Source organism: Alosa sapidissima, chromosome 20 (genome assembly GCF_018492685.1).
Source record: "Alosa sapidissima isolate fAloSap1 chromosome 20, fAloSap1.pri, whole genome shotgun sequence".
In the NCBI taxonomy this organism is placed as follows: domain Eukaryota; kingdom Metazoa; phylum Chordata; class Actinopteri; order Clupeiformes; family Clupeidae; genus Alosa; species Alosa sapidissima.
In genome coordinates this window covers 6,537,170-6,564,344 of record NC_055976.1, presented here as the reverse complement: position 1 = coordinate 6,564,344, position 27,175 = coordinate 6,537,170, and the positions used below count along the sequence as shown (strand labels likewise).

The 27,175-nt window shown below is 48.3% G+C and overlaps 1 protein-coding gene across 1 annotated transcript in view; it reads right to left on the bottom strand.

Annotated features, from left to right (window-relative positions):
- thoc2 (THO complex 2) overlaps positions 1 to 27,175 on the bottom strand; it is a 60,344-nt gene that overhangs the window by 29,577 nt on the left and 3,592 nt on the right. Inside the window, exons 4-21 of the mRNA XM_042075318.1 lie at positions 26,883 to 26,934; positions 26,303 to 26,373; positions 25,121 to 25,242; positions 22,394 to 22,527; positions 21,795 to 21,955; positions 20,869 to 20,961; positions 20,589 to 20,744; positions 18,397 to 18,569; positions 16,725 to 16,920; positions 16,093 to 16,134; positions 13,958 to 14,088; positions 13,121 to 13,222; positions 8,811 to 8,895; positions 7,624 to 7,717; positions 6,848 to 6,928; positions 6,423 to 6,519; positions 5,325 to 5,442; positions 4,000 to 4,248 (exon numbers count right to left, since the gene is read on the bottom strand). Of these exons, the coding sequence (XP_041931252.1) occupies positions 4,000 to 4,248; positions 5,325 to 5,442; positions 6,423 to 6,519; positions 6,848 to 6,928; positions 7,624 to 7,717; positions 8,811 to 8,895; positions 13,121 to 13,222; positions 13,958 to 14,088; positions 16,093 to 16,134; positions 16,725 to 16,920; positions 18,397 to 18,569; positions 20,589 to 20,744; positions 20,869 to 20,961; positions 21,795 to 21,955; positions 22,394 to 22,527; positions 25,121 to 25,242; positions 26,303 to 26,373; positions 26,883 to 26,934 (2,157 nt within the window). The remainder of the gene's footprint in view (positions 1 to 3,999; positions 4,249 to 5,324; positions 5,443 to 6,422; positions 6,520 to 6,847; positions 6,929 to 7,623; positions 7,718 to 8,810; positions 8,896 to 13,120; positions 13,223 to 13,957; positions 14,089 to 16,092; positions 16,135 to 16,724; positions 16,921 to 18,396; positions 18,570 to 20,588; positions 20,745 to 20,868; positions 20,962 to 21,794; positions 21,956 to 22,393; positions 22,528 to 25,120; positions 25,243 to 26,302; positions 26,374 to 26,882; positions 26,935 to 27,175) is intronic.

Here is a 27,175-nt window from a genome sequence, read left to right as displayed (position 1 = left end):
GAGATGTGACATGACAGAAATGTAAATATTTGAATGCGTGAGACAACAGCAGGACAACTGGGCCCCTAATCCCGAATGCATCCGATTCAAAACCTCTCATGAATTCTCATCGGCTCCCCTGGGTCCTACTGTAAATAAATATATGAATAAATACATACATTTAAAAAAACAAAAACAAGTGTTGTCGTCGCTGAACTGCTGAAATAACAGTCTTGAAACCGACGCGAGTGGAGCGGTGCAGCCGGGACTCATAAAGAGGTGCGAGACGCATTTACAAACCGCCGCGTTCCTGGAGAGAGAGCGACGGGGGCTGCATCGGCAATGAGGAGAGCCGCTCAGCAAAGCAGGAGTGCGAAAGAGCGAGCGGCTTCCACGTCTCGACAGAGTGCAAGTCTCTCCTCGCCATACATTAAAACCGGCAGCGCGCCTGGGAACGGTGTGCACTTGTGCCGGATGGCTGACATCTCCAATCGGAGTCGCTAAATTAACGATGGGGGAAAAGGGTTGGGGAGCGAGGGAGGGGTGGGGGGGGCATTTAAAAACAAGATGGCAGCCGTGCAAAACCCTAGGGGGTGCCAGTCCTCAAAGAGCTCCCATCTGGTGGGAGACTTCAGCAAGACTATCTCTGCCTCAGTCTCCCTCGCTCTCTCACTCTCTCCCTCGCTCTCTCACTCTCTCCCTCGCTCTCTCTCCCTCGCTCTCTTTCCCTCCCCCCCTGCATCAGGAAGGGAACAGCTGCCACATCAAATCTTTGGACAGCTTCTCGTTAAGTAGGGGGCAGCCTTTGGACTTCTAAGCGAGACAGGAGTATTGGCTGGGGGGGGGGGGGGGGGGGATTGAGGAAAGGGAGCAGGCTAACTATGAAAAAAGTGCACATCAAAAGGGCCAGATTGGTTTGGCCTTTCTGCTCCTCTAATCGCCCTGGAGTGACGCCGGCTCCATCGGAGGCGTTAGCCGGTAAGGAACGAGGCAGAACTCCGGACACTCCGCCCCTCAGGAGGAGGACAACGGAGCCTTCCAGGCTACAACTGCTGCTGTGAGAGACGTGACCATTCTAAGGAGAACTGGGTGCAGGATGTCTTTAGAGAGAGACACCTTGCATTAGGGCAGGGGTTCTCAAAGTTTTGATTGGTGAGGGCCAATTCAGGAACCCAACATTGAAATAAGGGCCACCAAAGGGGTGGGGGAGAAAAAGAAAAAAAAAGAACCTGGAAAAAAAAACATTTTTTAACCATTTTAATGACCAGGTTGCATCTCCACAGTTTAAATCTATTGCATTAAACACATTTTAATTCATAACTGAGGCTAAACCTGGCAAAACTTGTGAAAATCTTAAGAAAAATTGCAATGCACACACAATCCCTAGGGTTCTCTACCCTCAACAGACAAATTTGGGATATAACAGTTCTGGTTGCAGTCCATTTCAAGTACGAACTTATTGAGAACAGTCTCAGTGTGCCTTGCTTCTTATCCGCATAGGCCTTATTCAGGGCCAATTCCAGCTACCAAAGCACCACAGGAAAACCTGACAGCCACGAAACACCACTAAATGGAGATTCATTTTTTTCAAAGCACACAGTACAGTTGTACAGATGTTATCAGATGTTATCGCGGGCCGCCAGAAATGTTTCCGCGGGCCACACTTTGAGAACCTATGCATTAGGGGAAAGTGGTGTAGCAGGGTGCTTTACCTAGAAGAGGACTGGGACTGGTATGGGGGTGGGGGTTGTCTGGGATGCGTTTGAAGGGTCAGTGTAGGTCAGACCGGTTGACCAGAGGCCCCAGTGACCACATGATGTGGCCGGGGCCCTACGGAAGGGCACAGTCATTACAGCGAGTCATCCACGTTCCACTCAGGACACCACGCCAAGGTCAGGTCCTCGACAGGGTAGCCCTGTGACACAGGACTACATAACTACTACTAAAAAATAAAAAAGAATGCGAGGGTGGTGGTGGTGGTGGTGGGGAGGCTCTCTAACTGAAGAGCACCATGGCTAGGCTACGCACAGCGGATCTCTCTAACTGAAGAGCACCATGGCTAGGCTACACACAGCTGGAGGCACATCAAAGGCAGTGGCGCTACTGCTGCTGATTCAGCAGAGCCGTGTGGCTTCGCTGTCCTATGAGCCGCAGACAGTAAACAGCGCTTGCCTCCGCCGCAGCGCTAGCGGGCTGGCTGGCTGGCTGAACCCTGGTCCAGGACAGATCGTGACCTCAGTGCTGACTGAAGCGCACCATCCACTCCAACCCCCCCCCCCCCCCCCCCCCACCCCGCTGCACGTCAGTGTAGCTCCTGCGACCCCTGCTGAAATGAGCCTACCTGATTTAGCAGAGTCAGAACGAGCAGGAGAATGAGAAGATGGGAAATAACGTGTGAGGCTGCGTCTCCACTCCCGTAACACATGAAGCGAATTGGAATTGGACCGCCAACACAAACGGGGGAGGGTCCAGGGCACCACTGTTTGGAGACCTCTTCATTAAATATGAGCAAATATGGTCCCCGTGGTCAAATATTGGAACATGGCCAGCTTAGAGGTTCTGAGTGACTACAGTGGCCTGACCCAAAGGGAGCTGTTAGAAGTGTTCCAGCTGATACTACTGCACCTTGGACTATGGACTTAAGTGGTGGAGTGGAATGCAGCAGCTCAAATCTCAAATATACCTAAACATGCTGAGGGGGAGAATAAGCTCATTGCAGCAGTGTATACATATAAAGGCCTGCTTTTTGGTCAACCATCCCCAACTTCAGTCCACACGGAAACCCAGAGTCTGTTTTCTGAAGTTGCACTCCTTTCCCAGTGCAAAGAACTGCGGCCATTTTGAGAGCTCCTGGGCTCAAACAAGGCGAGTTGATGCAAGTCTCCAAACACACAGCTGCACAGAAGATAGCGCCCAACTCCAGCACGTCTTCATTTGAGAGGGGCGGGACAAGACTTGGATACACAAAATAAATAACACAACTTGTCAGCCCACATTCCCATTGAGATCAATCACTCAGGCAACGCTAACAGGAAGCATTACCACACTCTCCGACTCAGTGGAGTGTTTGGGGAAGGCAGCATGCGCGCCTGAGTGCTTTGCTCCAACCCATAATATACTGCGCAAAAAACACCAATTGAACCTCTTTTCTATCAGGCATTTCTTTAGACACAGTCGGGGGAGGTTTAAAAAAAAAAAAAAAAAAAACATGCTTATGCATAAACCATGTAATCACTTTCGATGCATATTAAATGTCTTAAGATGAGGAGATCAAGCTCGTGCTGCTTCTGAGGGGAGAGTAGGGGAAATCAGGAAGGTTTTTGTTGGGGGAGGATGGGGTTCTGACACATTGGAGATGATTGTAATGAACAGCTTGTAACTTCCTGCAAGGCGAGAAAACAAGCAGAAATTAATAATTAAGAGTGCTACACCGCTGAGGTTAACACACTGGCGAGAGAAGAGAGGGAAGGAGAGGAGAGAAGTGGAGGAGAGGAAGAAGAGGGGGAAGAGAGAGAGGAGAGGGGGGGAACTGCACCATGCGCTTCACACTGCGGGTAATTATTTGGACAATGGAGAGCTGCGACGGGACTTCTTTTCCTGAAAGCTTTAATTTGTGACATTCAGAGGAAACAAGAGGAGGGGTGGGGGGGTGGGGGAGGGTGTGCAGGAGGTGTGAGAGGGGGACAGGGAGGGCGGGGCTGAGCCATCAGCCACACACAGGGAACCCAGGCACACAAAAAGGAGCTGATTGGTGGGTTTTTAGCACCATCTGTAGTGCAAACAGCCCCAAACTACCGAGTGCTGAGGTGAAACAATGTTTTGATGATGTTCGCCTTGAATGACGATCAAAGCGTACAGCTGGACTGGCTGTGATGAGTGTTGTGTGTATGGGCGCTCATTTCAACCATTCATTTCCTACATCAATTCAGATTTGAAGAACACAACACAATCACAAAGACAAAATGGGTAGGTCCCCCCCCCCCCCCCCACTACCTGCTGGTCTCCGGGCGGCCTGCTCACCTGGTCGTAGAGCTTGCCCACCACACACCACCCCCCCACTACCTGCTGGTCTCCCTGCGGCCTGCTCACCTGGTCGTAGAGCTTGCCCACCAGCTTGAGGTGCTTCTCGCCGCCCTCGGAGAAGACCACGCCGTTGCGCTGCTGCGCCATCAGCAGGCACAGGGGCAGTGCCAGCTCATGCTCCAGTAGTGCGTCCTTCAGGCGCTGGGACGACTTCTTCGTGTTCCGGATCTGACCAAAGTACCCGCCCTGCACACACACACACACAGGTTTAATTGAACCGCACACATCTACAACTGGGTGCACTCCAAATGAATGACAAGCAATGGAATGTACATATCGAGTCAATACATTCACTCTCAGGGAACTAGGGAACTGAACCTGTGATCTTGGGGCTGTTATGGCACTCAATCGCTTTAGTCACAGATCCACACACACTCTCTCAATCACACACACAGAAAATGACTATCTGTGTGTGTACATTTCTTGCACGCACACACACACACACACACACACACACACACACACACACACACACACACGCCCGCGAAGCCGCAAGCATGCCTGTAATATGATCACTGAGCCTTGACAAAAACATTGACAGCTAGCCACCGTTCCCCGACTGAAACGGGTCACGAGTTATCCAGCTGGAGTAGAGGTCAGGACGGCCCTGCTACCCCTGACCGCTCGCTCACAGGGCCCGTGAGTAAAGAGAGTTTTACTGATGAGTACATCAGACGTGCCCCAGGGCAGACCGCCCCTGCAGAGAGAGCCCTCCTGCTGGGCCCCAACAACACAAGAAAAGGAGATGGGTACGGGGCATCGGGAGGGAGGGGAGGGAGAGGAGGGAGAGGAGGGAGAGGAGGGAGAGGAGGGACCGCACGTAACGACTGCAGAGGCTCGTCCCTGCCAATTCTCCCCTCGGGGTGAGGGTGGGGCCCTTCACAACTACACTCACTCTCTGTCCACTCACTGTCCACTCTCATCAAGCACGGGGAAACGGGAAAAGTTTGTGAAAGTGAACAGCCCAAACGATTCAGAAGGGATAAAAGTGAAAACTTCAAGGAGAGAGACGAGGGTTGTTCTGGACTGCAGTGGACCTTGGAGTGACCGCACCACACCCACATGGTACAGCACTTAAATCAGCAGGCGGTCTTTACAACAAAGGGACTGCTCCTTAGATATCTCAGAAAAGCAAACTCTGATACAATACTCTTGATCTTGAACTTTGTCCCTATATCCATGCTACATTTACAAGCAAGTGAGGTAGGTGTGTGTGTGTGTGTGTGTGTGTGTGTGTGTGTGTGTGTACTGTAACTTCTCACCTCAGCTTTGAGCTGCTCTCCTCCAGTCATGGCTTCCAGTTGCTCCTGAGTCATCTCATCTGTGATCTCGATCCCTGCCATCTTCTGAACCACCTCCTTCAAGATCAACAGGTCGAAACTACCAAACACACATACACACAAAATATTTATAAAGTACAGAAGAGACAGCAAAAGTGCCCCTTTGGACATCATTTCACTGAACACGTCTTTTTCGGAGTGTGAGCACGGAAGCACACACACGCAGGCACACACACACACACACACTCAAAATACAATGCATCAAATAGCGAGGAGGAAAACGACAAAAGCATATTAACTAGCACAGGAGAAGCCCATTAATACTAAGTGCTGACTGCAGCACATCCACATGTAGCACCCAGCTGGAGAGGAGAGGAGACGAAAGGAGAGGAGAGGAGAAGAGGAGAGAGGAAGAGGAGAGAGGAAGAGGGGATGAAAGGCAAAGAAGAACGCCAGGGCCAGTACTGTCTAGCACCTGGGATGGAAAGCCCATTCAAAAAGCCAGTACTAAGAAGGCCTCTCCTAATCAGTGTGTGTTTGCCACGGGGGTGTGTGGGTGTGTGTGTGTGTGTGTAGTGCATATATGTGTCAGGGCTTCTGCTGTGTGACTTTCACATTGGTTAAGTGTGTATGCGTGTATGCGTGTGTGTGTGTGTGTGTGTGTGTGTGTGTGTGTGTGAGAGAGAGAGAGTGAGTGAGTGAGTGTGTGTGTGTGTGTGCATGTCTCTCAGAATGGGCAGTGTTTGACTGAAAGGGATTGTGGGCGTCAGCAGGAATGGCTCGGTCAGGCCTCCCGCTCTTTCTTAGGAGGTGACTATGGCGGAGGCTTTGTGAAAACCAGGTCAAGGCTGACGAGGCATCAGCCAGCCAGAGACTACTGAGGAATGAGCCACATTACCCAGCCTATACCACCTACACACAAACACACACACACACACACACACACACACACACACACACACCTCTTCCACTCCCTCTCTATTGCTCCAACTCCAGGGAGAGGATGTTTAATGTGTCGCCTAAGGCCAGGAACTGAACTGATTGGCACGCACACACACACACACACACACGCTCACTCACCTCTTCCCTGCCTTGAGCTGGTTGGTGACATATTGCAAAAGGCCAGCGAGTTCGATGGGGTACTTCCTGAATACTGCTCCGCAGAGACTGGCCAGACCTATCCCAGATGAGAGCAAAGAACACACAAAAGGCACACACCAGTTAGAGGAAAAAAAACACATAAAAAAAAACAAAAAAAAAAAACACCTTTAAACATGGAAATTCAAGCATTAACCAGTCACTCATGAAGGCCTGCTCCCATTACGTGAACTAGGCAACTGACCACTGGACCATCAGAGCTCTGGACAAAGGGCCACTTTAAAAACGCCACAGGGACAAGAGACCCCTGACAGACTCTCAGAGCACCAGGAAGGTCAGTCATTGGGAAGCACCGGCCCTTCACTGGTTCTGGGAGAACACACACACACACACACACACACACTTACTTTGAAGCCAGGATGAGATGGTTGTGTCGTCGTGTTTCATCTTCTCTTTCTCCGGATTGGCCAGCGCTTCGATAATGCAGTCTACATGGAGGGGGTCAAGGGTCAACATCGTGCAATTAGCCTACACTGAAGAAAGAAACAACTCTTCTCTTCTCAGTGACACTTCACAGCTAAAGCCACAATTAAAAGAACTTAAAATGAGTCTTTGATATATGAATATTATGAGAGGCCTACGCAGGAAAGTTAAAAACTGACTATGATCAACCTTAACCTTGCTTTGTTCGCTAAATGACAGGCTAGAACTACAGATGATCATATCCATAGGGGAGACTGAATGGAGTTAGTATGCTCGTCATAATCCTGCTAGAAGGCTTTTTTTTTCCCCTTTTTACTCCGTCGCTTTGACAAGGTGAGTTGTGGCTCATCAACTGTGAAGTGTGAATAAATAACAGGGTTGCTTTTTTCCTCTACTTTTGTGTCGTTTTCTCCGAGGGGGAAAGATCAGCAAGTTCCTCCACACCCCTTCATTAATGGCAATCGCTCCGTGGTGTTATTATTCCGCGCACACGTGGGTGGATACCACAAAGACAAAAAACGAGAGAGAGAGGAAAAAAAGGGAGAGGGAGAGGTAGAGAGACAGAGAGGAGAGAGAGAGAGAGGGAGAGGTAGAGAGAGGGAGAGGTAGAGACAGAGAGGAGAGAGGGAGAGGTAGAGAGACAGAGAGGAGCCCCCGCAGATGGGTGCACAGGTAATTATTTTCACAGGCGGAAGGATACAGGCTAGCACGTCGTAGTTGAGTGAGGTGAGGTACTTGAGGGAGTCCACCACCGGCGTGATGAGGTTGTCGTACCACTGAATCTGTGACAGGATCTGAAAAGATGGGGGACACATTTTTGTTTTACAGAAACACTCACACACACACAAACACAAACATCTCATCTGCCTGTCCACGGGTTCCTCCATTCTTTGCATGGCTTTTCCCACCCACCCAACCAACAATGACAGCATTTCTCCCTAACACCTTCTGACGGAGTCTTTTAGGCTATTGAATATTCTTTTCCCAAGAAGATTTGACACAGCCTCTGTAATCATTGTGGCCGATATCTATCGACTGGCCATTGATTTAGACCCAGGCCTTTGTTTCTCTGGGCTGCGTGCGTGTGAATAATCCCACGGGAAAGTTTTTTCTTCTTCTTTGTAAATCAAATGTCGTCCCCCCCCCCCCGCACCTCGTTCTGGCGCCTCAGCCAACCAGCGTTGTGTCGGTGCTGATCTGGGCTTTTTGTTTTGAGGCTCGATTCTTCTGTGATTCCTTCTGAAATGCTAATGAGGCCCGTTTTTGTTGAGTGAGCGCCAGCCAATCCGCCAACCCCCCCCCCCCCCCCCCCGCATCGGAATATGTTATGGAGATCACTGCGCTGAGCTGCGGTTTTTCCATCTCTGCTCGGGAAGAACACGTGTGCAGCATACGCAGTGGCGACCAAAGGACGGACGAGAGCCTCCCCACCCACCCACCCCTCACCCCCCACGGTTACGCGTGCAACTCAGACCTTGACTTCCTTTGAGTGCGCACCCTGGAGGTTAACTGGCGACTCAATTTAACCGGGCTCCCCCTTCCCTCGCCGCATCCCATTACTAGGCTAGCAGCGCCGCGTGCGCCTTCATCAGATCTTCTGCGGCGAGGAGGATGTTGAGGACATTCGTCTTGCTGACTAATTGTGCGTCTAAATTTAGCATCCACTCCTCAGATGCGCAGTTATGCCAAATTGCTGTGGAGGTGGATTGGGGGGGGGGTTGTGTTTGCCGCTGGCCAGGCAGGTGGACAGGTTTATGTATATACTGTTTAATCTGGAGCACAATGAAAATGGATGGTGGAGAGAGCGGATAATAAAGGGGAGGCCGCTAAAAGGCCGTCATTAGTCTGCTGGACCATTACGGCCGTCACAGACGATAAAGCACGCACATAATCAAAGAGGATGGTGGGGTTACTGTGGCTCAGTTTGCCAATCTGCCTCCCAGACGGCTTCACATTCTCCTTCGTTAAGCGTCTGAGAAAAAGAGAAAGGGAGAGAGAGAGAGAGGAGACAGAAATGAGAAATAGAAGTTGTCAGATCATTTTTATGCACACATTTCATATACACACACATATTAGCCTGGGATGTGAATGAGAAGAAACACATCCAGACCTCTAAAGTCCAGAGCAATTGGCTAGTTAGAGAGTAGGTGGGAATGGACATGGCACTGCTCGGCAGTAATATAGCGCTTCTTAATTAGTGGGGGCGCAGCACCGCGCTGGTGCTCCTGCGAAGCAGCTTCTGCGGTCATGTCTGACTGCTCTCTGATCAGCAGACACCTGCTGCCGCACGCCACCTCCACACGGCCTCCCTCAGAGCACCCAACTGCTTCCCGGGAGAAAAACATATCTTCCTTCCTTCCTCCCTCCCTCTCTCCTTCTCTCCCTCCTTCCATCCCTGCCTCCAAGTTGTGTGTGAACTTTTAATGGAGGGCGATTGTGGTAATCTGGCAAAACCAGACTCACTGCTTTGTTTCACTTCGTGAATATAGTCTGGCCTCTTCTGATTGGAAAACGTTTCCAACTCTAGCATGGTATGGGCGTAGACTTTGCATTAACTTTGAAATCATTGGTCCAGCCAACTAGTCATATGGATAAGGGATTCCTAATGTTACTTCCCACTTCACCTAACCTTTACAAACTGATAATAAACTGCATCAGCAGCTAGGAAACAATGTAAGTAGGCTACGCTGTAGCGTACATACATTTATACATTCTTGTAATGCAAGTAGGCCTACGCTGTATATACATTTACATGTTCTTGTAATGTAAGTAGGCCTACACTGCACAGACATTTACACATTCTTGTAATGTAAGTAGGCCTACACAGGGCTTTAAGGCACACAGGCCGAGGTAGAGGCTGAGACCTGCAGCACAGCGCAGGGGCAGGAGGGTGGGCCGCTGGGGGGAGGAAGGGAGGGAGGGAGTGCTGGTCACTCAGCCATGACGGTGTCATTGGCTTTAATAAGGCGCCGGGTGCTGATTAAAATGCAAGCGAGAAGCGCTGCAGGGAGAGACTGCAGAGAGGCACACACAGAGAGAGAGAGAGAGAGAGAGAGAGAGAGAGAGAATGAAAAGACAGGGTGAAAAAAAAAGATAGGGAATGATGGGGTGAAAAAAAAACAAAAAAAAAGGTAAAAAAAACACGAGAGAGAGAACTTGGAGCAGAAGGAGGAGTGGGGAGAGGAGAGGGCGCTGCAACAGGGCAGGAAGGAGGTGGAGAACGGTGAGGGTGGTGTTCCTTTCGCTCGGCCCCCACCACCATGGGGAAGTATAATTGGTTTGCTTAACCTTCAGCAGAGAGAATGCACCGACTGGGATGACATCTCCTGATTCACGGGTGGGCGACCGAGCCCGAGAGGATGCTTTATGTTCCGTTTGCAGGAACACACACACACACACGGTTGTTTTCGTGTGTGTGTGTGTGTCGGCAGAGAAGTTAAGTGCCTTGACACTGAAAGCTCAAAGGTTCTTTTCGGCCAGTTGAAATTCTGTGCTTCTGGCCGCTTGGCAAACCCTGCAGAATTCCACTAGGCAGAAGAGTCTGGCCGTGGCGTGGCGGACGCGTCTCCGGTGGGGCCAGGCTGAGCTGTACACACTGTGTCGGTGCCCACGTGCCGTCAGACCAGAGGCGCCACCGCGCTGCTGTGTATTCCAAAACGTACACAACACTTATCCCCTTTAAATCCCACTGCTTTGGTGCAGAGCTGTGGTGATGTTGATCAAATGAGAATCTCCAGAACACCGGGTCGCTCACTCCGTGTGTGTGTGTGTCTGTCTGTGTGCCTGAGTGTGTCTGTGTCTTAGCTCTCCCTAATCCTCCAGAATCAAGAGCAGTACTTCATTTCCGCTCCAGTGCCCGGCAAAACTCCTCTGCGGCAGCACTGCAGTCCCCAGCACTCCATCACCTGGACTAGACCGCCCAACCACACACACACACACACACACACACACAACCCCTGACCACACAAGGCTACCTCACCTCATCCCCTGCCCTCCACATGGCTCTGCCGCGCCCTCCCCTCCACTCCGCGCTTCTCCCCTTCACCCTGACCAGACGGCCCATCTCCACACAGACTCCTCCTCCTCCACACTGACCCCACGTGTCCCGCTCTCTCCACAGAGGGAGGAGCGAGGCAGTGCTGAGGCAGCCATTCGACCTGCTCTCTCTCTCACACACACACAGTTTACCTCAAGGCGCTTACCTCCAGAGATCGGTTTGAAAACTCACTTCCAGACTTTTTTCCTCAGGCAAACAGGCCCTTGATTTCAGTGTGCATCTGCAACTCACTAAGGCCTCCTTTACACCAATGCTCCACTATGATAACAACACTTCCAACACTGGCACAACCTCTGTCCAGCATCCATTTCACGTTCCACACTCACTGGGTTTTTACATACGTTCATTTCTAACACAACACAACAACAGCACAACACAACACAACAGCACAACACAACACAACAGCACAACACAGCTCTTATTCATCTGCTGTACAAAGTGCTCCGGCTCCTTCTCCCGGTGAACACATCTCTGGCTCTCTGAGCTCTGCACTCCGAGGCTCGTGGGCTCTCCCCCGTCCGAGGCGGGCGGCGTGGAGCAGGGGAGCAGTGACCGGAGCAATGGCCTCTGGGGGCGTGGGGTTGTGTGTGTGTGTGTGTGTGTGTGTGTGTGTGTGTGGTACAGGCAGCAGCACATTCATGCTGATGACTCTGGGGAAATACACCGTGCTTCCTGATTACAGGCCTGTCTTACAGTTGTGCCACAGAGAACCACGAGAAAGAGGAACACAGACACACACACACACGTGTACACACACACACAGACTTTCTTTACTTCTGCGTGGGAGCGCCATCCTTATCTATACACAAGGGGATTTGGTATAGTGTGTGCGTGTTTGTATGTGTGTATGTTTTAAGTTAAAACACTATCATAAACAAGCAGATTGTGAGCGGAGTTTCTGTTCAGAACACCATGACGTGGTGCTAACAGGGAAAGGTACACTCTACATGCTCATTCTCTCATATTCATGTTTTGGTTGCAGGGCAGCTGGCACCATCCTGGATAGGAATCCGTTTCCAAGTAGCTAAATGCAGTCAGCATCACTCCTAGTGCTGGACTGAGGTGGGACTGCACGGCCCACTCCAAATGCCCCATTCTGCCCCTCTGTTTACAGAGTGTGCTGGTGAGCAGTTGGAGGACCTCCTCTCAGGGTGATGGCCTGGCCGACTCCCCTTACTGCTTGACCACTACTCCACCGGCCAGCAGGAAGGACAGTGAGCCAGCGTTCTTATTCCCGGGTTGCATCCCTGACTGAACGTCTCTTCCACTAAACTACGTAATGATGCTTTACACCCTCTCTCCTGCTCCTTCACCTCCTTGTCCTCCACAAGGGTCTCTCCTTTACAAGCCCTTCTCTCTCTCCTTTACAAGCCCTTCTCTCTCTCTCTCTCTCTCTTTCTTTCCTTCACCTCTCTCACCTCCTCCTCCTTGACTCTACCTCTCACCCCTACTGTCTCCACCCCCCTCCTTCCCACCCCTCGCTCATTAGCTCTCCAAATACCTTTATTTATTCAGGACCCATCAAAGAAGAATGCACAGTCTAACCCTGATGTAGCAATTTTATTAATCCCGCAGTTCATTAAGAGCACCCATTAACTATGCACGGCGCATACGGATGCAGGCTCGCACAACGCACGCACACACGCGCAGACACACACAGACAAAGTGCTAAATAAACACTTCTTTCTGTCTGGAGGAAGCCGTGCCTTAAGGTGCCGCTGAGGGGAAGACATCTCGTTACCTTTTGTGCAATTTACGAGGCAAAGTGCTTCCTAGAACAGCCCTCTCCCAGGGGTAATTAACACAAGTGCCATGATTAAGACAAAGAGGGTTTCTTCTTCTTTCCTCTTTAACATGCAGCAGAAGGAATGATGTCTCCATGTTTGTGTCTGCAACTGTTTTTTTAGTGTGTTAATATTGGGGCTGCAGTGAGCTGTGCAATGAGTTTAGCACTACAACTGCCGCGACGGGTCATATTGACCGTTTAAAAAAGTTGGACTTTGTTTTTGGGGGAAAAAAAAACTGCTGCTGGTTGAAAATAGAGTTTAAAATCTAAGGGTCAAGATGACCTCTTTGCGGTTCTAGTGTTATGAAATGACTGGCGCTTCCAGTGGTAAAACAGGTGAGGGTGGTGACTCACTTCATGATGTACTTGGCCCGGTCCACCGTCTGGGCCTTCACCTTCACCAGCAGAGGGTGGCTGCCATACGTCTCGTTCTTCCACTGGCCGTACAACCGGTACCTGCAGAGAACACGCCGGAACATGAGAACATACACCCTCAAGGGACTAACACACCGCATGCTTCAGGACTTCTGTTTGGAGTTTCCAACACGTCAAAGTTCCCAAAAGCAGTTCTAAACTTTTCTTCAGAGCTGCTTTGTGAGCTTGGTTCAGGTATGGCACTTTGGGGGGTGGAGCTTCTGGAGCTGCTCCCTCAAGATTCTCTGCAGTCTGTCTGAGTCTGCTGTGCCAGGAACACATCAATGCTCTCTCAACTAGAGTAGCATCAGGGGGGGAGGGGGGGAGGACTCTGGGGAGTGGTGGGGTGTGTGTGAGTGTGAGTTTCTGTGTGTGTGTGAGATATGGACGAAAATAAACATAATAAACAGCTTAACCAAATCAACCACTTGTGTGTGTGGCAATAGCATGGTGTACCCAGCTACATTAGTTGAGAAGATAGACTAACAGTTTCCCAAGAGAAAGTCTGCAGCTGAAGTTCCTTTCAAACCTTTACTTAGCATTCACTGTAAAACTACGGTAAGCAGACATACAGAGTACATCTCAGTTATTTCTTTCGATGTTTAAGAGCAATCATGTAGGCTAGCATTACAAGTTACAGAATAGAAACTAATGTATTAGCTTAAGGCCAATGTATATGAGAAATCCCATAGAGATGCTAACAGTTAGCATATTCGATATTTAGAGCAAACTTCAGTACAATTACAAAGGTTTACATAAGGGGAGTTCTTTGTGTACCTGTGCTGGTATGGGAAGAGCTTGAAGAAGCCCCAGAGCTCCTCAGACATGCAGGCGTTGCAGTCCATGAGGGTCAGAGAGGGCAGCAGGACCTGGTCAGAGATGCTGAGGAAACAACTCAACATAGAGTCCTGAGGGAGGTAGAGAGAGAGGAGGAAAGGAGGGAGAGGTAGTGTGAGAGAAAAGGAGAGAGAGAGAGAAAAGGAGGGAGAGAAATGACAAAAGGAGAAAAAGAAAGAAGAAAAGTAAATCACAAGATTAAAAAAGAAACAGCAGTTCAATGATGTATAGAGAAACCTCCCTCCCTCTCTCTCGCTCCACACCACATAAAGCCATAATAAAGGCGGCATGGCAGCACAATGTAAGGCCTCATAAACAGCTAGTGGCCCTCTTGGCTGGAGTGGCGCATCGCCCGGAGACACATCTGCAGCGCTGGCACACAACCGCTGCAGAGCCCGGCCTCCAGCTGGACTACAGAGCGGCAGCAAGCACCCCACACACACACACACACACACACACACGCCGCGGGGTTGAAGCGAGGTGAGGGGCTGGGGTGCCCCACTCGGTAAACAAGCGAAGCCACAGGAGGATGGCTGGAGTGAGAGAGCACTCCATAAATACATACTGTACGGTAGTGTTAATTTTGTCACCTATTTTTAATTTAGTCTTAGTCTTGTGACGAAATGTCCTTTTTAGTCTTTGTCATATTTAGTCATTCAAATATCATTTTTGTTAGTCAAGTTTTAGTCGACTAAAAGTCTCGTCATTTTAGTCTAGTTTTAGTCAAAAGAAAACTAAAGGTATCTTTGTCTTAGTCAGTTTTAGTCAACAGATTTTAGTCTTTTTTTTTTTATAACAAATTATTTCTGATTACCATTTGAGTCAAATAGTATTTCACACATCTCAATTTTCCAACAATATTGTGTGTCCACAGGGCTACTCGTCTGTTATAATTACTCATTCTGATTTTTTGTCAGTCAGTATGTTTACATGCACAGGTAAGTCGAGCTACAGTTATAGCTCGGCTGGGATTTGACTGGACCACTGTCATATTCGTAGACCAGTGTTTTTCAAAGTGTGGTCCGGGAATCAGATGGTGTCCGCAAGCTATCCCAAGTGGTCCGCGAGCAGACGTGGTAAAATATAATATAGATGAGTTGTTTGCAATATTGAACCAACTTGTATGTAAAAACAGTTCTGCAACACTGTCTATGTAAAATATGCCAGTTTAAATCATACAGTATGAATCCACACAATAAGCAAAGTGCAAAGACAATAAGCAAGGTGGTTCAGTGAGTAGGCCTATAGTGTAGACTAATTATAGGCTACTGTTGAAGTAGGTCTAATCTTTTTTTTTTTTTAGCTAGGGTTAGTTAAGTGGTCCTGAAACTGAAAAAGTTTGAGAAACACTGTCGTAGACCAAAGTATTAATGTTTTACTCCGCCTCGCTAGATGGCGATATGCACCCAAACACAACACATTCCCCAAACAGACTCTCCATCTTAGCCATAGCTAACTTGCTAGCAAACTTTCCATATAAGCTTACTTGCTAGCAAACTTTGCACCATCAGTCTAACTAGTTAAATAGTTGACATTACATGATGAACATTTTCGTATGGACATTCTGGGGGATGTTAATTTGTATGAGAGAAGCTTCAACTTCTGGGTATGTAGCATTGTGGCATAAAGCTTAGGTAGTTAGCTTGCTAACTCTGGCAAAAATCTCGAGTGTTCTTGTTCCATGTAGTTTCGTGTTGCAGCCACAGGGTTGCAGCAACAGCACGTAGACTAGCCTACAGGAAAGCTGTTGTGTATGAACTCATTCGGAATATTTTGAAAACGTAACAGCTAGATATTCTGTCTTCTCATTTTGTAGACGAAAATGGAGAGAGATTTTATCTTAGTTTTTATTTCATGCAAAACATTTTAGTCTCGTCTTTTTTCGTCAACAATAATGCATCTTAAGATAGTCTTAGTCAGTGTTTCAGGACATTACTGCCGTCTCTTCATCGTCTCGTCTTAGTCATGAAAAAAAAAAGGTTGTTGACGAACATATTTCCTCTCGTCTGACGAAATTAACACTACTGTACGGAGAGGGAGAGGGATTAAAGGGAACATCGGAGGTGGTCTCTTACCATCTCCTCCTTGGAATCTGGTCTGCTGTCTACCGTCTGATACTGTGGGGAGAGAGAGAGAGAGAGAGAGAGAGAGAGAGAGAGAGAGAGAGAGAGAGAGAGAGAGAGAGAGAGAGAGAGAGAGAGAGAGAGAGAGATGAGAGAGAGAGAGAGAGAGAGAGAGAGAGAGAGAGAGAGAGAGAGAAGCCATATCATGAAGCCATCTGAAGTTAGAACACAGCAGGCAACTACAGGCCTAAACAAACTCATGGTATCAAAAAGGACAGGCTTAGTTGTGTGTGTGAACATTAGAAAACGTGACGTGACAAAACAATCCCACGTGTCACACTACTTTCGACAGAACAAACTTTACCAGGGAGTCTAGTGACAAGACACTTCACTTGGACACACTGCAGCTCTCCTGCCTGTCTAATTAGGACACTGCAAACACTGCCGAGTCACGTACACAGACTCCGCAGGCAAATAACAAATTGCTAGAATGACAATCAGCAAAGAAACAAACATCCGTTGAAACGGTGACAGCCACTTCAACATCAACCATGCTAACAAATGGCCCGAGACAAGAGAAAACTACACAGATATTGGCAGAGCGCTAATTGGACCCCATGTTATTTGGATGGCGCTAACGTTACCTCCTTCATAAAGCTCTTGCCCAGGCGGACGATCTTGGCGAAGAGGACGGCGTCGTGGGAGAGGTGCGGGCCGAGGTAGCCCAGCATGGTGATGACGTCACGGGACAGCCCCTCGAAGGTCTCCACGGGCCGCGGAGCCTGGCTGTTCTGCAGGGGCTTCAGCTGACGTCCTTTGGCACCTTTGGGGACCGCAGCCCTGAAGTAGCCGTCACAGAAAAAAAAGAGATTATCAGAGCTTTTCAACCGATTGTGCCTCAGGGACAACCCTTTCACCCAAGAAGCACACTGAGCACAACGGTTGTGGGCTGTGAGGTAAAAACAAAATGGTGTCTCCCCACAGTAGGATTGGGCGATGTCCCCTAAACTGGCATTTGACGATGTGTACAGTAAAACATCGTGATGGACGATGATATCATTTTTACAACATTTATAGTTTTCTACATAAAAAAATAAAAATATATATTATATAGGCTATACGGCCTGACGAAAGTGGACAGCTGAGAGACATGCTGACCAGGCTACCGAAGTTGTGTGGAAGATCTGCTCCAAGAAAACGTATAGACAATCAATCTGAACAATCTGCACGCGTGTGCACCAACCAGCGGAATATTACACATTGCCAGCCTTCGCTGGGCCTAGCAAAAAAGCTACTTAAGACTACTATCGTGGTCACTCATTTAAAATGTTCAGTAGTAGGCCTACGCTATGCAGCATCCCACGTTATCAGGCTACTGTCTATGCTGACTATGAGGGCGGCGGGAAGTGAAAGTAAAGGGCTGCGATCGCGCAGTCCAGGCTATAGGAGGGCGAAGTAAAAAAAAGTTTTACAAATAACAAATCCCGATTACCAATCCGCTGCTGTCTGGGACATTTGCTAAATGCATGAAATACAAGCCTTACAGTGGAAGACGGATAGGCTACCTTCTGATCCTATAATTAACGAAAGAAATTGTTTATTTTAACACAGAGGAGAAGGACGCCATTTGGCGTTCGCTGTAGCCTCGCAAAAATATTTGAGCGCTAGAATGTCCTAGTCGTAGCCTAACAAAAATAATTCAATAGGACTATTTTATGCTAAAACATAGGCTACATATTTTACGTCCAATGCAGGCTATAGGCCTGCGAGACATGCAGGCTAAAAAAAGACAATTACACATTCACGTCACAGTCAGGAATTATTTGAATAAGACTGTAGACTAATAAGTATTTTATTTTACAAGACAGTAGACTAATACGTGATGGCAGCCTTTTTTATGTTTTAGCCTGTTACAGCAGGAATTAGTGACTGGCATGTTGGGGCGTGGCATCACGATGGTTGCTTCCCATCGTGATGTCTGTCAACCATCACGATGGACAATGATATCGTCCATCGGCACAACCCTACCCCACAGTAAAACAACATTATTGAATGAAGGGCCAGGGACCACTTGCAACGCCTTTACATAGACCACTGGGGCACAGCCACAGGTTGATAACCACTACTATTGTTCATTGGATCTTATCTGTGGACAAGCCTAATCCACTTTCCTTTTCAAAACCCACAACTCTGATGATTAAGCCAAAGAATGTTAAGTATTAGAATGCAAATACATGGGGGTGCAAAGTAAAGTATATCTGTGTGAGAACAGGTGTGTGTGTGTATGACTGCAAGCATGTGGCGACGTCATCTCACCTGCGATAGAGCGGCTCGATGAGGATATGGAGCAGCTGGCACAGGGCGAGGGCGATGGCGCGGTGCGACGTGGCGTAGAAGGCGGGCATCTGCTCCATGATGCTCTGCGCATGCTGCCAGTCGCCGATCCTCAGCAACGCCTCCAGCAGCCCCAGCTTCTGATTGTTGGGCGGCTGCAGGGGAAAACAAAGGAAAGACAAAGACAGAGAGGGAGAGAGAGAGAGTGTTTTAGGGAGTAGCAGAGTGACGGTGACGCAGTGGAGGGGAAAGATAGAGAACGGTGTGCTGGACGTGGGGGGTTGTTTGTCAGAAGCAGCCAAGGCAGTGAAGAGGCTAGAGAGAGAGAGAGAGAGAGAGAGAGAGAGAGAGAGAGAGAGAGAGAGAGAGAGAGAGAGAGAGAGAGAGAGAGAGAGAGAGAGAGAGAGAGAGAGAGAGAGAGAGAGTGGCCCAGCTGACTGCGGCGGGAGGCATATGGGGAGTAAATTATTTAGCGGAGCGCCGTGCATGCACTCTCACCCAGTTCATCAACACACCTGCACCTCCAGGAGGCCTCGCCCTGCTGCGCTGCACTCAGGGATGCCCCCCCCCCCCGGCAGAGGCAGAGGCACGCTGAGGCTGCCCGCCACTAATCCACTCCTCCACCTCCACCGCTCCGGTTCTTCTAACGAGGAGCGACGCAAAACCAGCGCCACCCAGCGCAGCCTGGCAGAGTGCACGGGGTGGCGCGAGGGGAGAGGAGTCGGCTCCACCCGTGACGGGAGGCCAATTAGTGGGAGTAAGGCGCATGTGTGTGTGTGGTTCACCAGGGTTTCCCGCTGCCTGACCATTTAGGAATTCTGTTTGCAGGATTAAGTGGCTCACATGTGTGTGTGTGTGTGTGTGTGTGTGTGTGTGTGTGTGTGGTGGACGGCACATGATATTGGGTCATATCGCTGATCACTGGCAGAAGCAGTGGTAGTGGTGTGTGTGTGTGTGTGGTGAAGCGTAATGTTGGAATACCTGGCATGTGTGATGTGCGCTGTACTTGCAAATATGTGCTTGTATGTGTGTTCCGCATCAGCGCACCCGACAGCCCTGCCTTCACTCTGAGCCCCCATCACTCAATGTCAGCCTGGCAGTGATTGATGACGGCGGCAGCAGCAGTGGCCATGGCGGCTGGAGTGGAGTTTGGTGGGGGGGGGGCAAACATGGCCGCAACACAATCAAATCGCCAGCCCCTGACAAAGGCCCAATATGACAGGCGCGGATGTAATCTTTTAATTAAAACACAGGCGGCGCCTCGTTCTCCCAAGGAAATTAATGTTACGTGTGATCGGCTCGCCTGGCTAGCTGGAGGCTCGTATGACTCCCCAGGCGTGCTGGGTGTGTGTGTGGGGGGGGCCTCCGACAACCACACACACCAACTCCTGCTGCGGGGGGCTGGAGCGCTTCATTAAGAAACACAATTAGGGGCCTGGTGCTTCCGCGCCGCTCTACGCGAAGGCAAAGGGCTCCTCCGTGCCCAAACCCACGCAGAGCACACCCGCGCTAAAGACGTAGCGCACCTCAGAGGCCGATCTGCTGAGGAGGAAGTTACACTGAAGGAACGACGTAGGCATTAAAATGCAATGGATCAGTCGGCATGGGGTGAGTGGGGGAGTTTTAACTACAAGCAGAAATCGGTGCTCACTGGTGCATCAGGGCAACACCGCCTGCATAATTAGTCCCCGCTCAGTTCAAAGAAGAAGCTCCAGGAGTGAGGGCTATGTGACGAGGTTAAAGAGTCAAAGCTCAAAGTGGCTGACGGCGCATCTTCGCACAGCTTTCTGGACAGTGTTTTTTTTTTTTTTTTAAGTTAAAAAGGATTCTTTGCTGACAGCATTAGACTCAGTTACAGATTCACTGTTTATGTTTATTAACCAATGATTACAACCCATGGTCATCTTCCATTTAATATATCCCATTCTATCGGCTGTGCAAGTGTTTTCTTTTCACTGTAGTAAACAATAATAGTACTTCAGATATCCTGACTATTTGAATTCTGAGACCCCTCAAGAAAATTGCTGGTGTGCCCTTTGTTCTTTGTAGTTTACCATTAAGCAGTTAATCATAGTCTTACTAGCACTGGCCTATCCAACACTTAAAGACCATCATTAAACAGACTTAGCGGCCCCACTAAGTGCTAGGCTCCATCAGTGAGATATGGTGCTCACCTTCTCGTTCTTCTCCTCCTCTTTGTCCTTCTCCTTCTCCTTGTCGTCGTTCTTCTCCGACGGCAGCACCACCATGGTGAGCTTACGGGCGATCTGCTTGGCCTCCAGGATCTCGCGCTTGTGCTCCTCCACGATGCTGGAGTCCAGTGGCACCAACTGCCCGATCAGAGGACACACAAGCAAAACAGATGCCAGGTCAAGCACCGCCATGGACGCCAGTGGCGTCTGGAGGGCAAGTGGTGAGCTGTGCATGCAAAGCTGGACAGAGGGATGGACTCACGTGCACATAGAGATCCTCCAGGGCGATGAGGTTGTGTTGGAGAAGAGCAGCAGCAACATGGTAGAGGGAGGAGGGCGTCTCCCCATTAGGTTCCTGTAGGGGGAGAATCCAAGTTGAGTGTGCTGCATGATATGCACCATTATCCATCAGTCAAGTCCGGTCAAACTATTTATTTATATCTAATTGGACATCTTGCCTCTCACTCAACTTGGCTGCAGTGACATTTTCTATGGATTGACAACAGTAGACGCCAACAGTAGACTATTGAGTGGCACGTACCTACGGCAGAACCACAGCATTTACCAACCCCACACTCAATCGTACCATATTCTCTTTAACTACAGGGCAGGCAGAATTCTAACTCACGACGAAGTCTGACAATACAAGTCACACATATGTACATGGTACAGTCCGACTCTATGCTAGCCTATTTTCTGTTTGGGAGATTTCTATTTTAATATTATTATATGTGGCGAGGCTTCCGTGGTCTAAAAGCCGTCTGCATTACAACGCACTGGGCTGAGCCCCCCGCTGTGACCCGTGCTTGAGATAGAGACTGCACACACACACAGCCACAGCGAGAGATGGACACGATAAGAACCTCCCCTAATTACGAGGGCCTCTCTGCAACGAAAAAAGCAATCATTTGCTCCAGCATCCCAAAGTGGGAGTGGAAAGCAACTTGCCTAAAATACTCACAGGAGGCTAATTAAAGTGATTTAATGAGGACACATGGTGTGAGAAGGGTATGTGTGTGTGTATGCATTTTGCGTGTCTGTATGAGGGTGTGTGTGTGTACACACACACACACACACACACACACACACACTCGCTAGACTGGTGGAACTTGAATGTGTGTATGCGTGTAGACTTGCTTAAGGTGTGTGTGCGCGTGTGTTTGCTTGCGAGATTGTCAGGTTACTGACCTGGTGGAACTTGAACTTGAAGCCGAGGATGTGGCAGAGGGTCTGGTGCTCGCACATGTAGGACTTGATGAGCGCCACGAAGAACTCGTCCTGGTCCGAGCGGCACTCGTACACCTCCAGGATGATGTCCAGCACGCGGTTGGGGTCCAGATTGAAGCATCCTGCAGCACGAAAGAAGAAGGGAAGGAAGCCACCATTTAGGACGATGTGATAATAATCACCCCCCAACGCTCTCCATTTTCTATTCTTGTGGATGAGTGATTTGCCACATGCCAGCTCAGAAAAGAACAAACAGCTGGCAAACTGTCTGCCTGTATCACCCCCAACCAAGCAATTCTACATTCATTACGAGCCATCACGATTACCTGAACACCTGTGAACTTTGCTGAACTTTTCCCACTGTCACCAAAAAAAAAAAAAAAAAAAAAAAATACATTTAAAACAATTCTGTGATCTGTGCGACTCGTCACAAAGACGAAGACTCTGCTTCGCTTTAATTAACTTCCGCCATAATCATGTCAGGCGTGGGGTAAGCGCGAATGCTCTCCCTGCGACCCCCCCCCCCGCGCTGCCAGAGTGAAAAGGTGAAATAGGCGTACCTATTAAAGACTTGATGTTCTCCAGGACGAGGTGGCTGGTGATGTTGCCCGACAGGTCCTGGCCCAGCTCCGTGATCAGCTTGGCGTAGCCTTCGTTCTCCTCCCGCAACAAATTAAACTTCTGCTGTTTGTAGCTGCAGGGGTGGAGGAGGAGGGGGGGGGGGGGGGGGGAAGAGAGGGAGGGGGTGTGGAGTCAGAGTGGGCTCAAGAGGGCACTGTGCCCCAAACAAGAGTAATCAGCAGGAATTAATTAACACCAGCGGAACTTTCTGATGAGGCCATAGAGTTGGAGAGGCGGGAGGGAGGACTGGTTCAGGACGAGGGGAGAGACGAGATTTGGAGCGTGGTAGTGGTGCTATCTTTGGTGAAGAATGTCAGTTCAGAAGCAGACATTCATGAAAGCAATTAATACAACTCACTGGGTTTGAAAGGAAAACTCCATGTCCACTCCAGAGTTCGCACTTTAATACATTTTTTTTCCCAGTTGAAAACTTTACCATTTTGAACTTCTGTCTCGTATACTGTGAATTTACATTTATTGACTCACTAGTGTCAAAAAACGGTTGTTATTATCAATAAATGTTATTGTGGATGTTTTTTTTGCAAAACTCAGTTGAAAATGCAGCAACTTATTCCCCTACACATAAAGTAAAAGTAGTTGTTAACCTGCAAGTCGCTGTTTGGGTTTAATTTGCAGCACAACAAAATGGCCGCCAACAGCCAATCAGAGTCCAGCAGCCGAAACAATTCAAGTCAATATCTTGTGATGCCAAGTTTCAAAATTATTGAAATTTGACATGCTGCATCTCTACCACATTCCTTATATGTTGACAAAGTTTGATATATAAGCTACATAGAGAATTCTGCAATTGACATATTTCACTCCCTCAAGACAAACCTGTGCAATATCTTGTGATGGAAAGGTTCAAAGTTTGAAATTCGCCAAGCTGAATCACTTGCACGTCTAATAGCATGTAATTCTGGACATCGAGAGTGCTGCATCTGATTGGATCCCTATGGTCACCCCTTCGGGATGTGGGCATGTGCCTTAGGTCAGTTTTGGAACAGCATTCTAGTCTTCAGACTAGTATGCTCAGACACACACAGACACATACACAGGCAGTGCACAAGTTTGTACAGACTGGCACACTCTAGACATACTGCAAAGCAGTGTGTAATATCATGATGACGAAAGAATACTTGTGCAATGCAAATACAGATGTACATTTGGGTGTCATCAAACAAAAACCTTCATTGTTGCAGAGTTGTCTTAGCGAGGTAGCGCACACAAGTTGTTAAGTGACCTTGTAGAGAATATGAGGATGCGTGTGGCTTTAGAGCATATATTTTGCTAAAAAATTGGAACATTTTGTGAAATGTACTTGAGCATCTAATGTGTATCTAATTTCTTTTGCATCCCTTCCAACACCACAGAATGTCATCAAGTCCAGTGTCACTGAAGCACTTGAATTTATGCAGCTAGTAGCACAGCCAGTAAAAGACTCCGGAACAGATGGCCAAAGAACTTTACATTTAACTTTGTCTTCTCTTTGAGAACCCTACAAAGCGCTGACATGAATACATGAGAACACAGCCAAAATAAATAGCGATTCTGAAACCATGCTTCAACTGACACGTACGTTGCCACCGCAGCAACCCATGCAGATAGGTTTATGATGTCTGGACACACAAATCCAATCTGATCACTTGTAACAGTATGGACTGTCCATCTCTATAGAAATACCAGTTTCCAGTGCTCTACAATTTAAGCAAAAATAATAAATTAGACAAGCCTCCTGGTAAAAGAGGCTTCAACTTGATAAATAGCGCCCCCCCCACCCCCCACCCCACCCCAGGCTCTAGTCTAACATCTGTGATTTCTCCATCATATTGATTCATAATCAAGCAGGAACAACATGGAACAGTTAAGGCGAACAGCACGAGGAACGAACAGGAAGGGTGTGGTTTGGTGTGTGTGTGTATATATATATACACGTGTTGGGCTGCTAGAGGAGCCTTGCAGCACTGCCGAGTGGCTCTCCAATCTTGATAAGAACTCTTAGGGCCTATCTGTGCACACAATAGCAGCGAAATTAATCATTGTCGAGGGGCGACAGCCAGGAGGCCTGCTTTTAATTTACAATACAATGAGGTGGGGAGCAAATTATGGAGTCCAACAAGCAGTTTACCCCGGCTCCCTCGGAGGACTGTGGCAACAGCAGCCGATTCTTTCTGAAGACAGAATAGTCAGAGGCTACAGTATGTAAATTGCGTTTGCTGAATGAGTTGGACTGAGGACACTCTCCAAGTAGGAGTCGATGAAACAGAGTCTAGCTTCTCCTTGCTTATTTATTTATTTATTTACTCCCTCCATCTACCATCTGGATTTCCCAGGATGGAGGGTCAACAACTCCTGTTAAAGCAACGCAAGTGAAACAGCAAGTAATCAGACCGTCAAGCTCTACTGATCTTCAATAGGTACCTGCTGACAACACATATATACAGCCTTCACCTGAGGCCGTTAAAGATTGGGAAATCAATATTTATAAACAGGCATCGTTGCAGGCACTTGCCCCATTGAAAGGCCACGGCATATGTTCAAGAAAGTGAAAGCAACTCCGAAGGAAGTGGTTCTGCATCGTGCTCTGAACTCAAGAAATTGTGGTTAGTGCTGCCAAGTAACCGATACAGATCACATATTGACACAACAGTGCAAAGGAGACTCACAATAGCTTGGTCTTGATTTTGACAATCTTCTGGTTGAACTGCTGGGCCTGTTTGATTAGGCCAAGGGACTCCAGTGTCTCAGGATCCAGCCGCTCTTTAAGGATCGCGTCAGGCACACAAAACTGAGGGAGAGATAGAAAGAGAAAGATGGAAAACATAAATAACGTCCCCGTCCAGAGAGAGACCTAATGCTTGATTGCACTCCGAGAAGCAATCCAAATAAATTCAATTGATATTGGTAAACTCAGAGCCATTGCTTGTCCCTCGGACTCGGAGAGCTGGGGGCAAACGACTCAATTGCTTATCAGTGGGTGCGCGGCCGGCCCCGACAGCACAAAACTGCTGAGTTCCACACATATCTATAAACCTTACAAATGCCCACCGCACACCAGCGTCTCAATTCAGCTCGGCACTTAAAAATAGCACTCATTTACATATGCAGCTCAAAGAAAGACATGGATTCTCATTCTAATTTTCCCCACAGGAGAACGAGGCACTCTGAGGAAGTAAGAAAATATATCTTTAAAAAAAAAGGGGGGGGGGGGGGGGGGTGTTACAATTTGCCATTGCCAACTGCATTTGCTTGTCTGGAGAAGAAATCCACCACTTTGCTTAAGAAACACTTTGTTGAAAAGCCCTCTCTTCCAGAATGTGTGACTTCTTTAGCAGATCTATTTGCTAGGCTAATTGTGGCCCAGTGTATGGCCATGCCCAGAGGGCCTGTGGACTCTAATAGGGTGCAGGGGCAGGTGGGGTTGCTTCTGACTCAGTTTCACCACTGGACAGAATTAAGATCATTCAATACCCTAATGCAGCTGATCCTCACAGTCCAGGGAACCGTCAAATATCGCTACGAAATTTTTTTACCTAAAAAAAACCCAAGGGCAGAAAAAAAAACAAATCTGGCTCTGCAAATAGTGACGCGATAAGGTATTAAATCTGTGAAACGCTGCCTCTCAGCAGCCAAATGGGGAGAGGGAGGGGGGTCGTTGGTTATCCTGCAGGACCATGCTGCCACACTGTGGTGGGGAGAAGATGGTGCTCTTGCAGCAAATTGTTTTTCTCCCTACATCCCTCTCTCTCTCTCTCTCTCTCTTTTACTTTTCCTGTCCTCTGATTTCCCCCTCTCTCCTTTGCTCTGCTGCAGTGCTCAGACATGGTCCAGTGGAGAAGCCTACTCACCAGACAGGCGCCCACCAGCGAGGTGAAATTTTCTCGCTTGTGCTTCTCCTCCGTGCAGCTCGTCTCAATGTCTGCAAAGATTATACAGAAGGGATCAACAGGGCAGTGACCCCAGAACACAATACAATTACGCTCAGACAATCACATGCTTATTACAATATTACAGATCTTTGATAGCATGAAATTTGGGGAAAGGGATCTTATGTTACATTATAATGTATTATAAACTACATTGTAATTTCCTCATTTTTCATCTACGAGAATATAAAAAATAACAAGGCGTCTTTGTTGGTTATCTGACTATAAACCTGTGGTGATAGGCTGGTCGTAATGGTGTGTGTTCAGAGCTTTAGTAACTGCCAGATAGTCTACTGAAGTCTTACTGTAGGATGAAATGCATTCCGATTGTGATACATATGTTTGGAACATTTAGCTACTGTGGGTAAGAATGTATGTGTGGAGGGGTGTCAATGGTAATATTCCCCAGGAATTAAACACATGACCTTGATAATGCCAGAAGAATTCTCCAGCATTGTCAATACACACAAGCAGTTTACTATTATTAGCGGAGCAAACCCACCTAATACACCGAAGACATCTGCTAAAATGGAGGCCATATCATCTCGCAATTCCTGCACAAGAGAGGAGAGAGAGGGAGAAACAGAACAATTATTAAAAGTCAGCGTGAAGTGCTCAACACGTTTCAATTCCAAGTTCATTTACATCTAGAAGAAAGAGAAAGAAAGAAAGAAAGAAAGAAAGAAAGAAAGAAAGAAAGAGAGAGCACGCAAGTTCTGGCTGAGAGACTCTTTGTATACATCACACTCAGACAAAAAGATGGAATAAAAGAACCACCTCTGCCACAGCAGCCTG